Below are 22,988 nucleotides of genomic sequence, written 5' to 3'. Positions count from 1 at the left end.
AATTTGGTGTATTTATTCTTTACTTGGCCTTGTAAAAGTATCGGTAAGGGTTTCCACGTGTTCGTAACTACCGTTACCGTTAGTAACTTTCCCGCCATTGTGATACTGTACTAGATATACCGTAGGTTATATACCATGCTAGATAGCGTTAGTTGAACTTCGTTAGCAGTTAAATTGTACGTTTAAATAAATACATATAACGACTTAGATTACAAACGTAATATAATTAATAACATAACATAATTAATTAATAAATTAATAGAATCATGACTCAGACCAGAGCAGCAAAGCAAAAGGCTCAAGCTAATGGAAGTGCTGTGGCTCAGAGCAGAACTGAGGGGGGCAGTTGTCCTCTGACTCACAGCCTTATAAAATGCACTGTTTGCTTGATGTTTGCAGAGCAATCGGGTACGGGACATGATACTGCCAAGGGGGATGTCTTTGTGTGTGCGCGATGCAAGGAGTGTATCGATATCAGGCAACAACTCGGCGTTCTTGTGGGCCTATATGGGAGCTTGAAGGACAGGATGGATGCCCTCGAAGAAACTAAATTGAGGGGCCCATCAAGCTCTCAGCTGCCCACATCGACGCCAGAGCTTGCACTTGGGCATCGCGTGACACAGAGACAAGCCCTAAGGCAGAATGCGCTGGTCCCGAAGGAACTAGTAGTTGTTGGTGACTCTATTGTCAGGGAAACGGGGAACATGCTTTGTAAAAAATATAGGTGGAACAGGACCAGGGTATGTCTGCCAGGGGCAAAGGTTGATGACGTTGTAGAGCGAATATCATCTTTTAAGGGCACAAAAGGTGATATAGTTGTACACGTTGGCACTAATAATATTAAGAGTAGGAGACCGGCAGAATTACTTAACAAGTACAGGTCACTGTTGAACAAAAGCCGAGAATTAGGGTTGAATTTGAAAGTGTCTGCAATTCTGCCCAGACACGATAGGAGGGAGTATATGATGAGAGCCTTGTTGATCAATTCGGCCCTGGAAAGATTGTGCAAGGCTCAAGGGGTAGAATTTTTTTCAGCCTGGACTGTACTTGTTAACAGGAGAGATTGCTTCTACAGGGATGGGATACACTTAAATAGAAAGGGTGCAAGAATATTTGCTGATGCTATCGAGGCAGTGTTAAGTGGGTCGGAAAACTGCTAGCTTGGGGGGAGACAAAGACCAATAGATTGACAGTAGCCACTGGCAGAGGTGAAAGAGATTCTTACAATGCTTCTATTAGAATGAGCAGAAGCCTGAAAAACAAGATGCATGGTATTTCAGAGACTGCTGGGAGCCATTGCGGTACAAGTAAACACATGGGTTGTGTTAGGGTAGCTAAGAATAGAAACAGGTGCAGGTATACTTGCGTGTACACCAATGCTAGGAGTTTAGTAAATAAATTTGATGAATTTGAGGTATTGCTCAAAACATCGAAGGCAGATATTGTTGGGATATCAGAGACGTGGTGTCACACAGATATAAGGGATGCAGAACTGCAATTTGGGGAGTACAACGTCTACAGAAAGGATAGACAGGATAGGAAGGGAGGAGGGGTTATGTTATTAGTTAAGAAACACATAAAAACCAAGGAAGTGAAGCCAGTCGACATCGCTGGACAGTGCAGTGTGGAGTCAGTTTGGTGTGACATAAACATTGGGAGATCAAAATTGAGAGTAGGAGTGTGCTATAGGCCTAATGACTCTGATGAGTATAATAAGGAACTGTACAGGGAAATAGAGTGGGCCAGTAAATCAGAGTGTCTTATAATGGGAGATTTTAATTTCCCAGATATTGACTGGAATTTGGGGGCTGGTTACTCACACACTAGCAGGACTTTTGTGGATTTATTGGATGATTGTTTTCTACATCAGCATGTTCGGGAGGCAACTAGAGGGAGTAATACTCTTGATTTGATTATCAGCAGTGATTCTTCATGCATTAAGAATCTGCAGATAAATGAACCACTAGGTGGCAGTGATCACAGTGTGCTGAAGTGGGATTTACTCAAAGAGGTAACTACCATTAGGGGTAAAGGGAAGGGTTATTGCTTCCGTAAAGGCGACTACGATGGACTGAGAGAGTATTTAAATTCTATACAGTGGGACCAACTGATGATGTTACCAACAGCAAATTCAAAATGGGAAGCATTCAAAGAACTTATCTTGGAAGCTACTAGGCTTTACATACCAACTAAGAAATATTGTTCAGGGTTTAGGCCAAAATGGATGTCAGATGAACTAATGAGGCATATGGCAGAGAAGAAAAATGCATGGGATACATACAAATTAACACATGACACGGAAGCCTATGATAGATACAAGTTGATATGCAACCAAGTTACAAAGGAGGTTAGGCAGGCGAAGGCAGATTACGAGAAATACTTGGCAAGGGATGCAAAGAAAAACAGCAAAGAGTTCTTTACTTATGTAAACTCTAGAAGGAAGGGGATGAATCAGATTGGTCCACTTGATATTGATGGGTCAAGTGTTGATGATCCTGCTCAAGTAGCTAACAAACTAAATGAATATTTTGCATCGACATTCACACATGAGGAGTTATTCAGCGAGGGGAATGCCAGAGGTGTATTCAACTCTAGCAGTAAGCTACAGAATCTTGAAATAACTGGGAGTAAAGTGGAGGAGAAACTGTTGAAGATAAACACAAGAAAGGCACCCGGGGTGGATGGGATCTATCCAGTTATATTAAAGGAGGCAGCAAAGGAAGTAAGCAAACCTTTAGCCATAATTATGAGAGCTTCCTTGGACGCAGGGGAGGTACCCATAGACTGGAAATGTGCAAATGTGACCCCAATTCACAAAGGAGGATCAAAAGCTGACACAAGTAATTATAGACCTGTGAGCTTAACTTCTGTTCCAGGAAAATTAATGGAGGCACTGGTTAAAGAAGCACTGCAGGATCATTTAGACAAGACTTCAGTTATAGCTCAGACACAGCATGGTTTTGTTAAAGGGAAGTCTTGCCTGACCAACTTGATTGGATACTATGATGCAGTCACAAAAGAACTGGATGCAGGGAATAACTTTGATATTATATACTTGGATCTTAGAAAGGCTTTTAATACTGTTGCACATGGAAGACTGCTACACAAATTGGAGCAGTGTGACATTGGAGGCAAATTGCTGCTATGGATAAAGGGGTGGTTGAGGGGGAGAAGACAGAGAGTGGTAATCAATGGACACTGCTCATCGTGGACTGATGTTATTAGTGGAGTCCCTCAGGGCTCAGTGTTGGGTCCATTATTGTTTTCTGTATTTATAAATGATATTGATGATGGTATATCGGGCTTAATGTCCAAGTTTGCAGACGATACAAAGGTTGGCAGGGTTGTCAAGGACACTACTGACACTATGCTGCTGCAACAGGATCTGGAAAGGTTGAGCAGATGGGCTGAGAGGTGGCAAATGAAGTTTAACATTGATAAATGTAAAGTACTACACATGGGAAACAGCAACCCCAGAGCAACGTATCAACTCTGTGGTACTACACTGACAGTGGTAGAGAATGAAAGGGACTTGGGGGTGGTTGTGCAGGCAGATATGAAGTTCTCTGAGCAGTGCAGACGGGCTGCAAGAGTAGCTCATGGAGTATTGTCAATGATATACAGGAATTTTTCCAGCAGGGATAAGGAGGTGATTATTCCATTGTATAAGGCAATGGTGAGGCCACACCTAGAGTACTGTATACAGGTCTGGAGGCCTCATTTCAAGAAGGATGTAGAGCTGCTGGAACGAGTACAGAGAAGGGCAACAAGATTAGTGAATGGAACAAAGGGGTGCTCTTACGAAGAAAGGCTTAAGTTTTGCAAATTACAGGGTCTGGAGACTAGGCACCAGCGAGGTGATCTGATAGAGGTGTATAAAGCCTTGAATGGTTTAAGCATGCTCAATGCTGATGGGATTCTTCCTCTAGCTCAGAGAAATCACCTGAGAGGGCATAAATTCAAATTGAGGAAAGACAGATGTAGGATAGACGTGCGGAAATTTGCCTTTAGCCAGCGGGTGGTTGGTTGGTGGAACAGACTTCCATCCCTTGTGGTGGAGGTTGATAGCCTTAATAAGTTTAAGGCTCAGCTGGACAGGTATTTTGAACGAACAGAGGGGTGAAGTGGAAGTGGGGATTTTTTTTTTTGGCTGATGCTGCATAAGCTTGCTTTCTTGCATCAAATGCCTCTACTAATGCTAATGCTAATTTCGGTTCTAGCTGTTCGAAATTTAGTAGGTGTTGTCAAAGATTTTTTGAAATTTTTACTGCAACAGATCCTGAAATTTTTATTAATGGTTTTCACAGTAATTGAGCATGAGAAACTGTCAAAAGTCCTTGCAAAATTCAATAACATAAAAGAAACTAACTATTACCTAATACATTCTCCATAAAACATTCTCCATAACACATAAAACACTTTTTGTGCATACAGGATACACACGAGTTTTTTTTTCAGACAGTTTGAAGGTCCATTGGGATTTGGTCGGGAAATACCATACTTCTAAAGAAAGAAGGAAGGGGGATTGAATTGATATAAAGCATTGGAGGCCTGTTACATTGTTAAATGCAGATTATAAGATTATGCAAATAAATGGTCATTCATAACAATCAGGTCTGTGGGTTGTCTGGAAGGATTTATGGATTTTAATAATAAGTTTTTAAGAGATTTGAGGGAGAATGTATTAGGTAATAGTTAGAGTTTCTTTTATGTTATTGAATTTTGCAAGGACTTGACAGTTTCTCATGCTCAATTACTGTGAAAACCATTAATAAAAATTTCAGGATCTGTTGCAGTAAAAATTTCAAATTTTTAATCATTGATTAATGCGGGAAAGCTATTTTGGAGAGGCACGTGTCAGGTACGTTGCCACCACTGTCAGATTACGATCTTAAACCACTCCTGAACTTTTTTTACATATGTGTGGGAATATGATAATATGTTACCAAATGTTTCCATTAACATTTTTCCTGAATCATAATTTTGGAAATATCAACTTTTTCTATTCATTTGCTTTCCAGTTTTATTGTGTTTGATTTCTGTGAACTTGGAACTTGTAAATCTATAACACATTTATCATCAGTTAAATGTACTGTTCTTTATAACTAGTCTCTGTAAATATTTACTTCCTATACATACTATTATATGATTACTTTATATACCAGCTGTGTAGGCGCTTCCGTAGCCAGGTGGGCAGGAGCAACAGTGCATAGCACACGCTTCTTGATTAGACCGGGGTTCGAGCCTGTGACCACCAAATATGGAGGATGCGAAAAGGTCAGGGAATGACCACCGCATATCCCTGGAGTAATATGGCCTTAGTTGCTAATGCTCCTAAAATCCAAATAACAACCACCACCAGCTGTATATTATTCCCTATCGGCTCTGCATTTTCTATGTTGTACACTTATAGTGAATATAAAATATCGGTGTAAATAAACAGTAGTGAACTTGTAATGAAAAACTACGTAAGTAGTGTAAAGGCATAGATTTAATTGTATCTAATATTGTGACTACTTTCACAATGAGTTACCATGTATTGCACTACCTCAAATAACTAACACTTCACTAATAGAGAAGACTATTGTTACTTATTCTCAGTGGGCACCAACACCACCCAGACAGCACTGTTTCAAGGCTTATTGGCCTATCCTCGGTGGGCAGGCAGGTACCCTGGTGTTGCAATCATGCCAACCCAGTGGTGAAGTTATTTTCACAATATGAGGGTTGACAAAAGGTTTGCAAGAGAATATTAAATAAAATTTAAATGCTCAAGGCATAATATTTTATAATTTTAAAATACACTATAAAATATTGGTGTAAATACACCATAGTTAACTCATAAGGAAAAACTATGTAAGTAGTGTAAAAGCATCAATTTAATTGTACCTCATATTGTGACTACCTTCACGAGTTACCATGTATTGCACACTTTTGGCATCTTGCATCTCTCAACTTGCACCTTTTGTATTGTGGAAATAACCTCAAAACTTAATTGGCATGATTGCAACACCAGGGTACCTGCCCACCCACCGAGGATAGGCCAATAAGCCTTGAAATGGTGCCGTCTGGGTGGTGGTGGTGGTGGTGTCCACTGAGAATAAGTAACAATAGTTTTCTCTATTAGTGGAGTGTTACTTATTCAAGGTAGTGCAGTGCGTGGTACCTCATTGTGAAGATAGTTACAATATGAGATACAATTAAATCGATGCCTTCACACCACTTACATAGTTTTTCGTTATGAGTTCACTATGGTGTATTTTAAACTCATAATATATTATGCCTTGAGCATTTAAATTTTATTTAACTTATAGTGAGTATAAGTTCTTTACAGTTTTTGGATTATTACAAGTTTCAGTCAAATTGTTGGATAATCTGTGCAATAAATATCTACAAGTTAAAAAACAGTACTCTAAAAATTTGTGCAAATATATGTCATCAATAGTAAACCAGTTGAAGTAAATATGTTGTTTTAAAAGCATTAGAACAAAAGATGCAGATTATTTAATGCAGTAATTTGAAATTTTTTAATATCATAGGGCGACCCTGATGATTTACCTTTCAGGAAAGGAGAAATTCTCACTATTATTGATAAAGAAGAAGAGCAGTGGTGGACTGCTAGAAATAGTTTGGGTCAGACAGGATCTATACCTGTACCTTATGTAGAGAAGGTATGTCCTTTATTTGTTTTTTATCACTCCAGCTTCTACACTTCTGTTTCTTTTCAATGATATGTAAAGCCTTATTTACAAAATGTCAAATCATTATTACTCAACTTTTCCTCTTCTAACTCATAAGTAATTGATGTTAGTAATTTTTTTATTTAATGAAAACCCCAAACACAAGAGGTATTAGAGAAGATGAAAGAAGATATTTGTTGACATTAGACTTGAACTTCTGTAGACTATAATTTTCAGGAAATACGTACGAAGGAAAGTTGTTCCAGAAAATAGCAGTTGAATGAATAAATGAGGAAGATGAAAAGTTAGTTATGTCAGTTTGAAGTTGGGCAGTAAATGGACGTTGGCTGGTGGCAGGATGCCTCTGTAGCCAGGTGGGCAGAAGCAGCAGTGCATAGCACACGCTTCTTGATTAGACCGGGGTTCAAGCCCGTGACCACCAAATACAGAGGATGCGGAAAGGTCGGAATGACCACCGCATATCCCCAGAGCAATATGGCCTTAGTTGCTAATGCTCCTAAAAACCAAATAACAACAACAGCTGGTGGCGGCACATGTTCGGACTATTTTGAAAGAGAGCGGGAATAATAGAAGCCAATTCAGAAGAACAGTGAAGTATCTGTAGAAAAGGCATGCAGATGAAGCAGTACGTCTATGAGACAGCAATTGGAGAGACTCTGTTAGAGAGGAGTCATTAATTAACCTAACTTCCCTCTTCTGAATGGAATCTAGAAGCCCGAGAGAGAGGTTTTGGGGGCACCACCCCAGATGTGGGAACAATATTCCATGGCAGGGCGGATTTGTGATTTATACAGAGTGAGCAGCTGTTTGGAAGAAAACTAATGCAGAGAGCGAAAGAGAAAACCAAGTTTTTTAGATGCAGAGGAAGCAATATTTGTAATGTGCTTGTACCAAGAGAGAGATTAGAAGTCAGGGTAATCCCCAAAAGAGATATATCATTTTGCCTAGATATCGGAGTGTCACTAAAGATAAGAATAGGAGCAGAAGAATCCTTTTTGCAAGATATAAGACAAGACTGAGTTTTAGAAGGGTTGAAATCAACTAAGTTGTCTTTGCCAACTGTTTTTTGTAATTGGTTATCCAGTTTTGTCGAGAAGTTGAAGCAGATTGAACAGGGCAAGGTTTCTCAAAATAGAAAGTGGAATGCAATGTGCTACCATCAACAAAACTATGGATAGGATTTCCAGTTAATGGAAGAAGGTCATTAATATACAAGAGGAAAAGAGTGGGGGAAAGAACTGAACCTTGGGGGACACCAGCATTAGTGGAGACAGAGAGCCATCTACTATTACTCTCAGTGAGCGATCAGAGACGAAACTGGATAACCAATTACAAAAAACAGTTGGCAAACCATAAGATGGAAGTTTATTTAGAAGATCTTTATGCCAAACACAATCGTAAGCCTTTGAGATGTCAATAGCAACTGCTTGTGTTTCACTGAAATTTTCCATTGAATTTGTCCATAAATGGGTAACATAAGCCAGAATATCACCAGTGGATCAACACTGATGGAATCCATACTGGCGATCGTTGATCAGACGGAAGGTTTCTTTATAGTTTAAGAGTTGGCGGTTAATTGATTTCCCAATTACTTTAGAAAGAGTAGAAGTAATTGAAATGGGACAATAATTGGATGGGAGGGATTTTTGCACCCTTTTTAGCAACTGGCTGGATATGAGCAAATTTCCAAGCAGAAGGAAAAACACCTTTGGAATAAGAAAGTGAAAAAAGGCGGCAAAGAACAGGAGTGAGTTCAGGAGCACAGGTTTTGAGAACAAGTGGAGAAATACCATCAGGACCTGGAGCTTTCTTAGCGTTAAGATTTGTCAAAATCCTTCTGACATCCTTTTGACGGAAGACCACAGGAGGCATTTAATGGAGTGCCTTGGAAAAACACCTCCCACCTTGGGAAGGGTGGGAGGTGTGGCCAATAGCTTTGGCAAGAGACCAGAATGCTCGGCTACCATTAGGGCAAGAAGCAAGTTTTCTACTCTTAGCCTGTTCAAAATCTATTTTGGACTGATTAATAACTGCTTTACAATTGTTGCGAGCTTTGGTGTAGGCAGAAAATGAAAATGAAGAATTGGAAACAAGTCAATTACGATATGCAACGTTCTTCTCTTGAAGAGCCTTAGCACATTTATTGGAAAACCATGGTTTAGATAAAGGATGAGATTTTAAAGTGGAGTGTGGAATAAAAGATTCCAATTCCTACAAGAATAATTTCACTGATACGATCTGAGCAAACGGTGACATCAGAAGTTTTGAAACAGTCATCCCATTTTGCAATCTTGTAATGCCAAACAATATGAGGTTTGGAATAGCGATGAGATAAAGGCTCCATTGGAGAAGAGACAATCACCAAGTTGTGATCTGAAGTGCCTAAAGGACCTCTCACTTCGACCGTGTACTTAGAAGGGTTGTTTGTGAGAAAAAGATCAAGCGTGTTGGCTGTATGGTTAGGATTGTCCAGTATTCTTGTAGGTAAATGAACAATCTGTGCAAGGTCGTTAGTAATTGCAAAAGCCTCAGCATCTCAACAAGCTGGGTCAATGTGACCAGAAAACATAAGCCAGCTGGAGTTGTGAACATTAAAATCACCAAGGAAAATTGCCTCACTGTTAGGAAAGTTGGACTGGAGAAAGTCAATTTGTAACGAGAGGAAGTCAGAGCTCCAAGTGATTAGTGGAGTTGGGAGAACGGTAAAGACAACAGATGAATTTGACACAATGAGGTAGAGAGATTTTAAGCCAGAGAAGAGGGCGCCTTCGTAGCCAGGTGGGAAGGAGCAGCAGCAGTGCGTAGCACACGCTTCTTGATTAGACCGGGGTTCGAGCCCGTCACAACCAAATACAAAGGATGCAGAAAGGTCAGGGAATGACCACCGCATATCATGGAGCAATATGGCCTTAGTTGCTAATGCTCCTAAAAACCAAAATAACAATAACAACAGCCAGAGAAGATCGAAGAGAGGAGATTCCAAATTACCAAGTATCTGACAGGGAATATCGGAACGGACATATGCACGTGCCACCTTTGAGGCGAAAGGAATCATACAGCGAATAATTTGGGCAACTGAGATGATCATTAGTTGAATCAACCAATAACTGAGATTCTGTTAGAAAAAGCACATGGGGGTTTGGCAAACTCAAGTGGAAATGGACATCGTTGAGATTAGAATTAAGACCACGTATATTTGTGAAATGAACTAGGAAGTGTTTGGGAGGTTTAGATATTTTCGCAGATAAGCTTACTGTATTTGACAATTCATGGTGTATTCAATAGTAAGAAAAATTGGGGGATGGATATGCTGTATGAAGTAATGAAATTTTTGGATATGACGTACACATGGTAAGAATATATCCAAATTCTTGACATAACGTGGCCTCGACAATGCCCCCTGCATACACACTACTCGGACTCCCTCCAGTCACTATCCGGCAGAGTAGAGGCAGCTAGATTATACACTAGCTGATCCGGAAGCCTCCTAAAGAGTTACCAATAGGTTCGGTCCAGTGTACTAACTAGCGTTTTAGAGCTGTACCCTCGAAATGTAAGGAAGATTGGATCTCACCATGATGTTCATCATAACCTCAAAAGTCATCAGTCATACTGCATTATGGAAGAGATGGGGAAGGGTTGATCGGAACTTGGCTCTGGAGACTAAACATGGGTTCCAATAGGTAAAGTGGTTGTATTGCACCGGTTGATGAGAATCATCTACCACCTAGTAAATACAGGGTGTCTCAAAAAAAATGTGTACATACTTTGATGGTCAATAAATTCCATGTTTGTTTATTTAATGCTAATCTAATAATTTACTTATATAGAGTAAATGCTAATCCTATGTAGAGTAAATGCTTACCTATATGGAATAAATGCTTAATGCCGATCTAAAATATATTATATATTTAGATATATGGAACAGCACTTAAATGTTGAAACTGTTCCCCGTTGCCTTCCAGGCACTGCTTACATCTTTAAACAACTGAACTGCAAACTTTCATCTGGAAAAAGCAAACATTCATCAGGTCTCTCTAGAGATTGTTTATCTAAAAATAGTTTAAAATTTTACTTATTTTTTTGGCTGCTGTATGAGTTGTTTCTTTGCATCATTTGCTGCTGTGCTAATACTGCTATAAAACAATTAACAAGTGTCTTCTTAGTTTTATACAGTCTTGTACATAACAAAATTTTATTCATATCAATCAAACTGTATTTCATAAATCTTTCATACTGTAGAACATCTATCACTATTTATGTAATATATAAAATCTCATCATATAAATTATAGGGCTATTTTTAGTTAAAACTGTAAAATATTGTTGCAGAAACTCCAGCTATTTACATTTAAAACTTTAAAATATTATCATAGAACTTCACTGCAATTACACTATATCAAACTAAAAACATGGTAGCTTTCAACAGACATTGTCTTTTTCAGTCATGATAACTTATTTGGTGGCTTCCTAAATATACTAGAGGTGAGGTTGGCTATGTGATTCATGATGTCACTTGTGAATGATTGACACTGCTATCTCTTTCATAATCCAACTTTAAATTTAAGAATTGACCTTCCCCTCCCTCTGTATTCTTACTTTTCATCAGGCTTTATCACACTACAGTATCAGAGACTAAAAAACAGGATGGATATGCTTTCCTCTGTTGTTGGCCATTTTCATACTTGATAATGGGATGCCAAACAGGGTTTACTTTGTAAACATCTTGCTGTATACGCTTGGCAACCACTGAACTGAAGTCTGCATTTCATATAACACCAATGTGATTTCCCAGCTAATCTTTAAGGTGTCTTTTTGCTTCACCCATGTAGCATCATCAGTCTGAATGATTTATCATTGCACTTCTGAACATTTTTGGAGTACAGGACTTAATTGGAGGGATATAGTATCTTTCATCTAAGCAGTTGCCTGTGTTGGAAGAAAGCTACTAACTATATCACTACAGAATAAAATGATATGCTTCTACACTGGCACTATTTGTTATGCATACAGAGCCCATGTATAGTTCCTAACCAAAATCTTGTATTTGTCCAGAATATGCTCTACAAAACCATTAACCTCAGGTTTCTACATACCCAATCTATCTCCTATATCTAATTTAATGTTCTCAGTGCCAAGACCATAACCGTCGAGGCTTTCACTATATTATTTTTACAAAACTCAGTTATCAGGTGTCGCTTTGTGATACTTTGTTCTGCAGCAGCAGTCTTTTTAGCATTACAGTTATTTTCATTAATTTTTTTCCATTTATAAGTCAAAGAATAATTTTCATCAAATAAAAATGCCACTCATTGTTGTAATTGTTTATATTTCTTTAATGTTCCATTCTCGCTTTAAAAAACATAACCAAGGTTAATTTCACAAAGTTGTGTAACTGATTGCTTAGGAAAAATTTTTTTAGCCCCTTCCCTCCCCAACACCCTTTTGGTGTTGCTGTGCCCACATTTAATGACATGACCATAAATAGAATTTATTTGCAGCTGCTTATATTTAATTTAGAAATATTGTTGTAAAGATATATTTTATATATATTGTAGGTTGATGAAGCAATGTTGGCAGATGGCCAGCCATGGCAAGGTGTTCAATCTCCAACTCAGTCAGCTCCTAGTCAAGGCCCACAGAATACCAGAACAGCACCTGATCCAATTAAGTATAACACTCCTTCAAATATTCAGGTATGATATTTATGACATATTTAAGTTATTACAGTGGAGAAAATAAATATTAATTCTGTTTTTGCTATGTATAAAATAAAATTAAAAAAAAAAATAATAATAATAAAAAAAACCTCGTAATCTGGCATGGGATCACATAGACCCCTCTTAGACTCACTCTTAACACAAAGTACATTCAAGGAAAATGATAATTAAGCTATATAGTTTAAAATTCTTAATGGTGAACAGTTAGCCATTCAAATGATGAGTGTTTTAAGTCTTTAGTACAAATTCCTACTTAGTCAACTACTAGTCAAGGCCCCCCACACAACTAACGATGTAACATTTTAAGAATGTTTGTGCTATTTTTAATTGATCTGTGGCATAGAATTCATTGAGTTTTGGGTAGTTTTGCTCCACTAATGTTAAGTGTTCCCAACTGTTCAGATCCTTCTCCCATGCTTTTCCTCTTTTTATATTAATGCCCTTATTGACTGGAAAATGTTCCATAGCACTTTTGCTAGGATGTCAGTACCCTTTTTGTGATTATAACGTTTCCCATTTCCATAAACGTTCAGTGCTACTCATGAATGCTAGTAGAAGATGGTGGTTGTTGTCCATTACTTTGTTCAGTGATCTTTTTGGGCTTTGAACATCAGAGTTTGTTTTGATGAATACATTGAGGAGACACCATTTTCACTTACGCTACGCTTGCGTGACACAATCACCACCTATAATTACCTATGATATGGTAAAAAAAAACTTTGAGTTGTTCTGTCGATAGCTGTAAATTATTTTTTAAAGAACTTCATTTTTATTTTTGCAATGAATTTATGAAGTTATCCAGTTCTTTTTGTGACAGCCTGTATAATAGTTTTGTCACTTGTCACTTATTTGGTGAGGTGTGGGTTTGCATCTCTTTATAGATTGGTGGAATTTCTAAATGTCTCTTAGATCAGGGTTGTAGTACAGATGTAATACACAATGGCACAATATGACTGAAGTTGCTGATGTGCCTAAAAACCAACAACAATAACAACAGCAAAAATAGCCACCTTATGATGATCTTTTGGTTCGCACCATAACGAAATGTAATTGTTTATATTGTTTTTACCTTATAACAAATACAAGGGATTTTTTGTCTTCCATTAACTTCTCTTATGATGTTAGTATAGAAATGCTAGACATAATGTGGGGCCATGATTTTTCCTAGTTGCCAGTTCTAACACCAAAATAAGCACTTGTTTTCTTGTAAAATCAGTGCATGCAGATGATCCTTTTTCTGATTTCATTGTGTAAAATATTCAAAAGTGTAATAGAGGGAATTGGCATTGTTGATAAACCAATGATGTGCAGTTATCTGAAATCAAAAATAAGCATTCTGTTAATATTGGTCAACTGAGTATATTAAGGCAAATGTTGTAATGTCACTTTTTGAAAATTCTGACATGTAGGAAAAAAATGACATTGATTTTTGGTAATCAGTTTGGGAACAAAACTCTTGTGACTGAAAAGTTATGTATACCAGTGTTATGTAGTCCAGACTATTTTGAAGGCATGGAAGATTATTCATAGTAAACTTCTGTGCATCTGACTATTCTCTCCTCTTGAAATATGAATTAAATACAGTCAGAAAGTACAGATGTGTTTTTTTAGCAAATGGCAAATTAAATAGTTTTTTAGCAAATGGCTAATACTGCTACAAAACAGTTAACGAGTGTCACTTTGTGTTATGCCTTGCAACGCAACATATTTTGTAATTGCTTTGGCTTTATGTATGCTTATATACAAGTCATTTCATATGAAGAATGATAAGTGTGATTTCTTTTATTGTGAATGTATTTACTATCAGATATGGTTCTTTGGTAGGGCAGAATTATTCTCTCTAGCTTATATATATAATTTTGACATTGAAACTAATTTAAAATGTATACCATATATTCATCTTATAAGTTAACCTTTGAAGCACTAAAAAACATCTAAAAAATTAAAAGGACTTGCTTAAGGTCAAAAAGACATGGATTAATACCAGTATTTTTATAATTTATTACATTTATATTTCTCAAAAATATACATTGTTGCTTGCCTTTTAAAACTGAAAAATTTTGTTGGATGTTGTTTTTGGGTTTACTTTAAAAAGTAAACTTTTGAGATTGTCAATGTATGATAGAAATTCACTTCCATATTTGAGTTGTTTGCAGAGAAGTAAAATGAGGAGTCAATTTATACAATGACTTAAGAAAGAATTTTCAAGGCAAAAAGTAAGGGTAAACTTATGTGCCAGAATATATGGTAGTTAATAGTTTTTATTTATGATTATGTCAGCATTTTTCATGCCATAAAAATTGGACCACAAAGAACTGTTCACATTCTTTCAACCTAACTTGTTCTGTCTTTCAGAGGAAGTTGCCAGCTCTAGCAAGAGTTAAACAAGCTCGAGTACCTAATGCTTATGATAAGACAGCGTTGAAATTAGAGGTGGGTACTTATAAAATTATATTCACACATAATTTTATTCTATATTCTAGGAGCAAATTTATTTTTAATTTTCATTATTTAAAAGGATTTTGTGCTCTTCAGGGATATTATTGTTTGCATTGGCACTATCAGAATCTTTCTGTGTGATGATACTTCTTATATCTGAGATTAAAAGTCATATTGCATTTTTATGGCTTCTGGCATTTTTTTAATATTTGAGTGATGCATAATTTCACTTTAACATAGATCACTGACATAGATACCTTTCAGAGAAAGCTTTTATTCTAGAGTCTATGTTGGAGAAGACTTGCTGAAATCACCCAATGTATTTTACCACCTAAACTCACTATTTAGAGCTAGTGAGCTCTGATTCTCATATTTTATAATTGCTTTGGCTTTATGTATGCCAAGTCATTTCATATGAAGAATAATAAGTGTGATTTCTTTTATAACAGAGTTGCTTTTGCTGCTGTAATAAACTTAGAGTTTAGCTATTATTTACAAGTTTCAATTTAGTTAGTCCTGAAACCAAAGTGAAATTCTTGTTTAAAATTATTTATTCCAAACTTAAAGCTGAAAATACTGGAGAGCTGATAAATGCAGCTGCAATCCATGTTCAGCAAGTTAACTTTAATTTTTATTTGAAATCTCCAGAGAATTACAACTGAAGTTACAGCCACTCGAATTATTTAATATTATTAAATAAAATAATATTAGCCACTAGCCACGCTAATGTTATTTAACCTTGCTGAAAGCCACCGTCAAGAATTGGTAAATGTTCAGCAAGCTCATGAATCAAAATAAACTCTAATATTCTGTAATTCACATTTAACCAGTCAGGCAATGTTAATTCAATAGGAGGGAGTATATGATGAGAGCCTTGTCGATCAATTCGGCCCTGGAGGGATTGTGCAAGGCTCAAGGGGTAGAATTTTTTTCAGCCTGGACTGTACTTGTTAACAGGAGAGATTGCTTCTACAGGGATGGGATACACTTAAATAGAAAGGGTGCAAGAATTTTTGCTGATGCTGTCGAGGCAGTGTTAGGTGGGTCGGAAAACTGCTAGTTGGGGGGGATACAAGGACTAATAGATTAACAGTAGCCAGTGGCAGAGGTGGAAGTGATTCTTGCACTGCTTCTATTGAAATGAGCAGAAGTCTGAAAAACAGGATGCAGGATATTTCAGAGACTGCTGGTAGTCATTGCGGTACAAGTAAACACATGGGTTGTGTTAGGGTAGCTAAGAATAGAAACAGGTGCATGTATACCTGCGTGTACACCAATGCTAGGAGTTTGGTAAATAAATTTGATGAATTTGAGGTATTGCTCAAAACATCAAAGGCAGATATTGTTGGGATATCAGAGACGTGGTGTCACACAGATATAAGTAATGCGGAACTGGAATTTGGGGAATACAATGTGTATAGAAAGGATAGACAGGACAGGAGGGGAGGAGGGGTCATGCTATTAATTAAGAAACACATAAAGTCCAAGGAAGTGAAGCCAGTCGACATCGATGGACAGGGCAGCGTCGAGTCAGTTTGGTGTGACATAAGCATAGGGAAATCAAAATTGAGAGTAGGAGTGTGCTATAGGCCTAATGACTCTGATGAGTATAATAAGATATTGTACAGGGAAATAGAGTGGGCCAGTAAATCAGAGAGTCTTATAATGGGGGACTTTAATTTCCCAGATATTGACTGGAATTTGTGGGTTGGTCACTCGCACACTAGCAAGGCTTTTGTGGATTTATTGGATGATTGTTTTCTACATCAGCATGTTCGTGAGCCAACAAGAGGGAGCAATACTCTTGATCTGATTATCAGTAGTGATTCTTCATGCATTAAGAACCTGCAGATAAATGAACCACTAGGTGGCAGTGATCACAGTGTGTTGAAGTGGGATTTACTCAAGGAGGTAACTACCATCAGAGGTAAAGGGAAGGGTTTTTGTTTTCGTAAAGGCGACTATGATGGTCTGAGACAGTATTTAAATTCTATACAGTGGGACCAACTGATGATGTTACCAACAGCAAACTCAAAATGGGAAGCATTCAAGGAACTAATCTTGGAGGCTACCAGGCTTTACATACCAACTAAGAAATATTGTTCAAGGTTTAGGCCTAAATGGTTGTCAGATGAACTAATGAGACATGTGGCAGAGAAGAAAAATGCATGGGATACATACAAATTAATGGGTGACATGGAAGCCTATGATAGATATAAGTTGTAACCAAGTCACAAAGGAGATTAGGCAGGCAAAGGCAGACTATGAAAAATCCTTGGCAAAGGATGCAAAGAAAAACAGAAAAGAGTTCTTTACATACTTGAACTCGAAAAGGAAAGGGATGAATCAGATTGGTCCACTGGATATTGATGGTTCAACAGTTGAGGATCCTGCTCAGGTGGCTAACAATCTAAACGAGTATTTTGCATCTACATTCATGCATGAGGAGTTATTCAGGAAGGAGAATGATGTAGGTAAAGTAAACATTGGCAGTGAGCTGGATGATTTTGTAATAACTGAGAGGAAAGTGGAGGAGAGATTGTTGAGGATAAACATAAAAAAGGCACCTGGGGTGGATGGGATCTATCCAGTTATATTAAAGGAGGCAGCAAAGGAAGTAAGCAAACCCTTAGCCATAATTATGAGAGCTTCCTTGGACTCAGGGGAGGTACCTATGGACTGGAGATGTGCAAATGTGACCCCAATTCACAAAGGAGGTTCAAAGGCTGACACAAGTAATTATAGACCTGTTAGTTTAACTTCTGTTCCAGGTAAATTAATGGAGGCACTGGTTAAAGAAGCACTGCAGGATCATCTAGACAAGAATTCAGTTATAGCTCAGACGCAGCATGGTTTTGTTAAGGGCAGGTCTTGCCTGACCAATTTGATTGGATACTATGATGTAGTCACAAAAGAACTGGATGCAGGGAATAACTTTGATATTATATATTTGGATCTTAGAAAGGCTTTTGATACTGTTGCACATGGAAGACTGCTGCACAAATTGGAGCAGTGTGGCATTGGAGGCAAATTGCTGCTATGGATAAGGGGATGGTTGAGTGGCAGAAGACAGAGAGTGGTAATCAATGGACACTGCTCAACGTGGACTAATGTTATTAGTGGAGTTCCTCAAGGTTCAGTGTTGGGTCTCCGTTGTTGTTTTTGGTGTTTATGAATGATATTGATGATGGGATATCAAGTTTAATGTCCAAGTTTGCAGATGATACAAAGGTTGGCAGGGTCGTTAAGGACAATACTGACGCTATGCTGCTGCAACAGGATCTGGACAGGTTGAACAGATGGGCTGAGAGGTGGCAAATGAGGTTTAACATCGACAAATGTAAAGTGCTGCATATGGGAAACAGTAACCCCAGAGCAACGTATCAACTCTACGGTACTACACTGACAGTGGTGGAGAATGAAAAGGACCTGGGGGTAATTGTGCAGGCAGATATGAAGTTCTCTGAGCAGTGCAGACGAGCTGCAAGAGTAGCTCATGGTGTCTTGTCAATGATATACAGGAATTTTTCTAGCAGGGATAAGGAGGTGATTATTCCCTTGTATAAGGCAATGGTAAGGCCACATCTTGAGTACTGTATACAGGTCTGGAGGCCTCATTTCAAGAAGGATGTAGAGCTGCTGGAACGGGTACAGAGAAGGGCAACAAGATTAGTAAATGGAACAAAGGGTTGCTCTTACGAAGAAAGGCTTAAGTTTTGCAAATTACAGAGTCTGGAGACTAGGCACCGGCGAGGTGATCTGATAGAGGTGTATAAGGCTTTGAATGGTTTGAGCATGCTCAATGCCAATGGGATTCTTCATCTTTCTCAGAATAATCACCTCAGAGGGCATAAATTCAAATTGAGGAAGGACGGATGTCGGATAGATGTGCGGAAATTTGCCTTTGGCCAGCGGGTGGTTGGTTGGTGGAACCGACTTCCATCACTGGTTGTTGAAGTTGATAGCCTAAACAAATTTAAAGCTCAACTGGACAGGTATTTCGAACGAACGGAGGGGTGAAATGGGAGTGGGTTTTTTTTTTTTTTTTTTGTTTTTTTTGGCTGATGCTGAATAAGCTTGCTTTCTTGCATCATATGCCTCTGCTAATGCTAATGCTAAATGCTAATAAATTAAATGTTAATTCAATAATTTAAACATTATATATGCACATAATGTTTAAAATCAGTGTAGGTGGTTACTCCCGTACAGCTATTAGTGACTTTGCTTTTTGTCATAGAGTAAACACGCTCTGCTTCTGTTGTAAACAGTGGCGGATAACTACTTTGACAGACTAAATTCATTGGTGAGCTGCAAGTATCAAACAAAAGATATATTTTCAAACATGAAGAATCCTGAAGGGAACAAACTGAAGAAAATGTTTGTTCCCTTTTGGTTGAATAATATGTTCTTAGCACATGTGATTTAAACCAGAACCAACAGGTTCATATCTGCAAAAACATCTCTTCTCTAATGTTTATGTTAAATTCATATTTGAGTTTAATACAATTTTCATGTAGATTTATTTATTTTGCTGCAGGTGATTTCTCTGAACTTGTGTTAGTTTGCAGTTTTTTGCTCCATGAATATAGTTCTTCAGGCTACATGAGAAAACATGTATTCTAATTTCTTTTATTTGATTTTGGGGTTTGTTCTTGTGAGGAGTTCAGAGTTACAGGAGAACTTGTGTGTTTCTGTAATATATTTCCATGATAGAAAAAAAAAAAATGATAATTACTAGCTGTTTTGAAGTGTGTAAATTGCATTGCTGACAATGTTTCATGCACTTCAAGTGTTTCTGCTTGTAGTCTGTGAATGCTTATTTGGATCCTGTATAAGAAGTACCATTTTAGTTCATTTTTGTAGAACATTTTCTAAGGTATGTATACATATTAATTAATCATTGATCATTTCGTCCTTTCCATAGAGGTTAATGCTATATACCCCCACACACACACACACAGAGAAAAATAATTCCATGATGCAAAAAAAAAAAAAAAAAAATTTAATCATCAGTACTATGTTAATTGAACAAAATGAAAAAAAAATAAATAAAAATAAATAATAATAAGTACTTTTAAAAAGATATAAACAAAGTAAATAACTTTGCAATATATTTTATTGTAGCTCAGTGCTATGTGTAATTTTCCTGTTGTGCTGTATGATAAGCATTAGCTACTTATTATTAATTTGAAAGAAACTTTCTAGAATGCTATTTACCATGTTCTATCAGAAAGCAGATCTGTATTGTAAAGTTTTATGGATTCCAGTTTGTAAAAGTTAGAATGGGGTTTTGTTATGAAACTGCAATAGATGCTTAGTGATTCAAAGAGAGATGAATAACACTTTTAGTTACCCAATTTTACTTCTTTTCTATTGAAAATAAGTTGCTGCATGAACAAAACTGAAAAAAATTAGTAGACCTTATTGGTATATTTTTATAGTTCACATTTTAATTAAATGTAAAAAAAAAGGATAGTTTTATAACTACAGAATTGTATTACACTTTATTAAAAAATATAAACTCATACACTTGTTTTATTTAAAATATTCAGTAAGAAGGGTCTGATGCATTTTCTTAGATTTTCCTTCCACATTGTCCTCAGTATTGATTAATGCAGAGAAATTATTTTTTGTTGTAACTGGAAGACCTCAATAAATCTATGCAGTACGCTATTGCCTCCCAAATTTCCTGGGTGGTAGGCATATTAATTCCTTCTTTTGCATCAACTCATCTTCTCTTTCACTCTCTTCTTCTTGTGATTATGTCTGAGAAACTATCTTTGCATCAGAGTTTCAATATCTAATTTCACTATTGCTGTCAATATTTATAAAATCAAGTGAAACTACTTTGGTTATGCCCAACAAAAAAAAAATATATATACAGGCATACCTCGAATAACGAATAGGATGCGTTCCACGAAATTACTTCGTTAAGCGAAACTTCGTTTTCAGAGGTAAAAATACTATGGCCAGAATAGGGATACGTTCCTACGTAAAGAAAATGAAAAGCTTTTTTTTCGAACAAAGAAAAGTTTTATTAAATAAACAGTCAACTTACATACAAAGTGAAATCACATTTTAAAATATGAGTCTAAAGTTGATTGCTTATGCTTTTTTCCTCTTTCATTTAACAATTGCCTATACGGAGTTATTGCATTTAACACTAATCGCTTAACAATAAAACTTCTTCCTAAATCAGGATCATTTTCACTAAAAAAATTTAAAACGTTTTCAATGTCATTTAAGCACATTTTTAAATCTTTGGTTGTTAACACTTTTTCAGCAGGAACTTCTTTAACTTCGTCTTCATTATCTTTGTCTTCGTTGCTAACAAGGTTTTCTAAATCTTCCACTGAAAAACCATCATCTTCTGCATTCAATAAATTTCTAACATCCTCTTCATTGACATTTTCGAAACCTATTGATCGAGCCATCTGGATAACTTCATTTCTAATTTCTTGGATGCTGTTTTCTTCTTCTAGTACAACTTCTGGCCATATTTTGCGCCAAACTCCATGTAAGCATTTCTTAGTGATTTCTTTCCAAGAACTATCAATGTTTTCAATTGTGTTTTTAATGGTGTAGTTTTTCCAAAAAGTTTTAACTGTCATTTCCTCTTTATCCTCTAGTTCAGTTAAACTGCTTAATGTTCGACGCAGATAATAAGCTTTAAATGATGCTATTACTCCCTGATCCAATGGTTGAATCAGGGAAGTTGTGTTTGCTGGAAGAAACACAACTTTGACAGGAATGCATGTGTCCAACGTGTTAAGATCAGTAGGATGTCCCGGAGCATTGTCTAACAACAAAAGAGCTTTTTCTTCAAAGTTGTTTTTTTGACAATACCGTTTTACTTCAGGACAAAAGTGGTTAACAAACCAATCAGTAAATAACTCCTTGGTAACCCACGCTTTTCTATTTGCTTTCCATATTACAGGTGAATTCATTTTTATGTTACCTTTTAACGCCCTCGGATTTTCTGAATGGTAAACTAATAACAATTTTAATTTATAATCGCCAGAGGCATTTGATCCAAAGAGTAACGTTAAACGGTCTTTGGCTGCTTTGAACCCAGCAGCTGATTTTTCTTCAATAGAAATAAAGCTTTTTGTTGGTAGCTGTTTCCAGAACAAACCGCTTTCGTCAACATTGAACACCAAATTTGGTGGAAATTTTTCACGTTCAATTATTTCCTTTAGTTTTTCTGGAAACTTCTCCTGTTAATTTTACACTATGAATCCTGGCCCGTTTTTTAAATTTCTCGAACCAACCACGAGAAGCCCCAAAGGTTTCCGTAATTTCTTCAGTTTGTTTAGATTTCAGGTGATTAAACTGGAATATTTTTTATGTTAAATGGGGCTTGAAATTGCGGACTTCGTTATATCGAAGCTTCGTTATCAGAGGTAACGTTAACCGAGGTATGCCTGTATATATATATATATATATATATATATATTTTTTTTTTTTTTTTTTTTTTTGTAAATTCATTAACCATTTATGACTTGCTTAAATCCTTCATGCTTAAGATCTTTAGCAAATTATGCATCATTCCCATGAGTAAATATCCCATTTAAAGGAATGTTCTTTACTCAGTACTGAGAAAACTATTTTAATATATATTTGTTTAGATCTAACTTGTACTTCTCATTTGTTTCTTACTGCTAAGGGACCTTATTTGCCAGATAAGTAGAGAGAGTATAATAGGAGGAATCCCAACTTCAGCAGCAATTTCATCACCCTTTTCTGTAGCCTCAGTGAATTAAATTTCATCTGCAGTTGACAAAGTTTTTAGGTTTCTCTTTGGTGCCATCCTTCACAATGCTGAAGCTTTGAAAACAAAACCAAAAGAGACTAAACAGAAAATGTGCTAGCAGCTGTGAAAATGTGCTAATTCAATGGAAAGGTTAGGTGAAACACAAGTAGTTGCTCTTGACATCTCAAAGGCTTTTGATCGTGTTTGGCATAAAGGTCTTCTAAACAAGCTTCCATCTTATGGTTTGCCAACTGTTTTTAGTAATTGGTTATCCAGTTTTCTCTCTGATCGCTCACTGAGGGTGATGGTAGATGGCTCTCTGTCTTCTAACTTCTCCACTAATGCCGGTGTCCCCCAAGGTTCAGTTCTTTCCCCC

The 22,988-nt window shown here is 37.0% G+C and overlaps 1 protein-coding gene across 1 annotated transcript in view; it reads left to right on the top strand.

Moving 5' to 3' along the window:
- Crk (Crk proto-oncogene, adaptor protein) overlaps positions 1-22,988 on the top strand; it is a 118,073-nt gene that overhangs the window by 90,012 nt on the left and 5,073 nt on the right. The window contains exons 5-7 of the mRNA XM_090385028.1: positions 6,540-6,671; positions 12,259-12,396; positions 14,776-14,853. Coding sequence (XP_090241154.1) covers positions 6,540-6,671; positions 12,259-12,396; positions 14,776-14,853 — 348 coding nt within the window. The remainder of the gene's footprint in view (positions 1-6,539; positions 6,672-12,258; positions 12,397-14,775; positions 14,854-22,988) is intronic.

This window comes from Mastigoproctus giganteus, chromosome 1, assembly GCF_048544385.1.
Source record: "Mastigoproctus giganteus isolate SK-2022 chromosome 1, ASM4854438v1, whole genome shotgun sequence".
In the NCBI taxonomy this organism is placed as follows: Eukaryota; Metazoa; Arthropoda; class Arachnida; order Uropygi; family Thelyphonidae; genus Mastigoproctus; species Mastigoproctus giganteus.
This window is presented reverse-complemented; position numbering and strand designations above follow the sequence as displayed.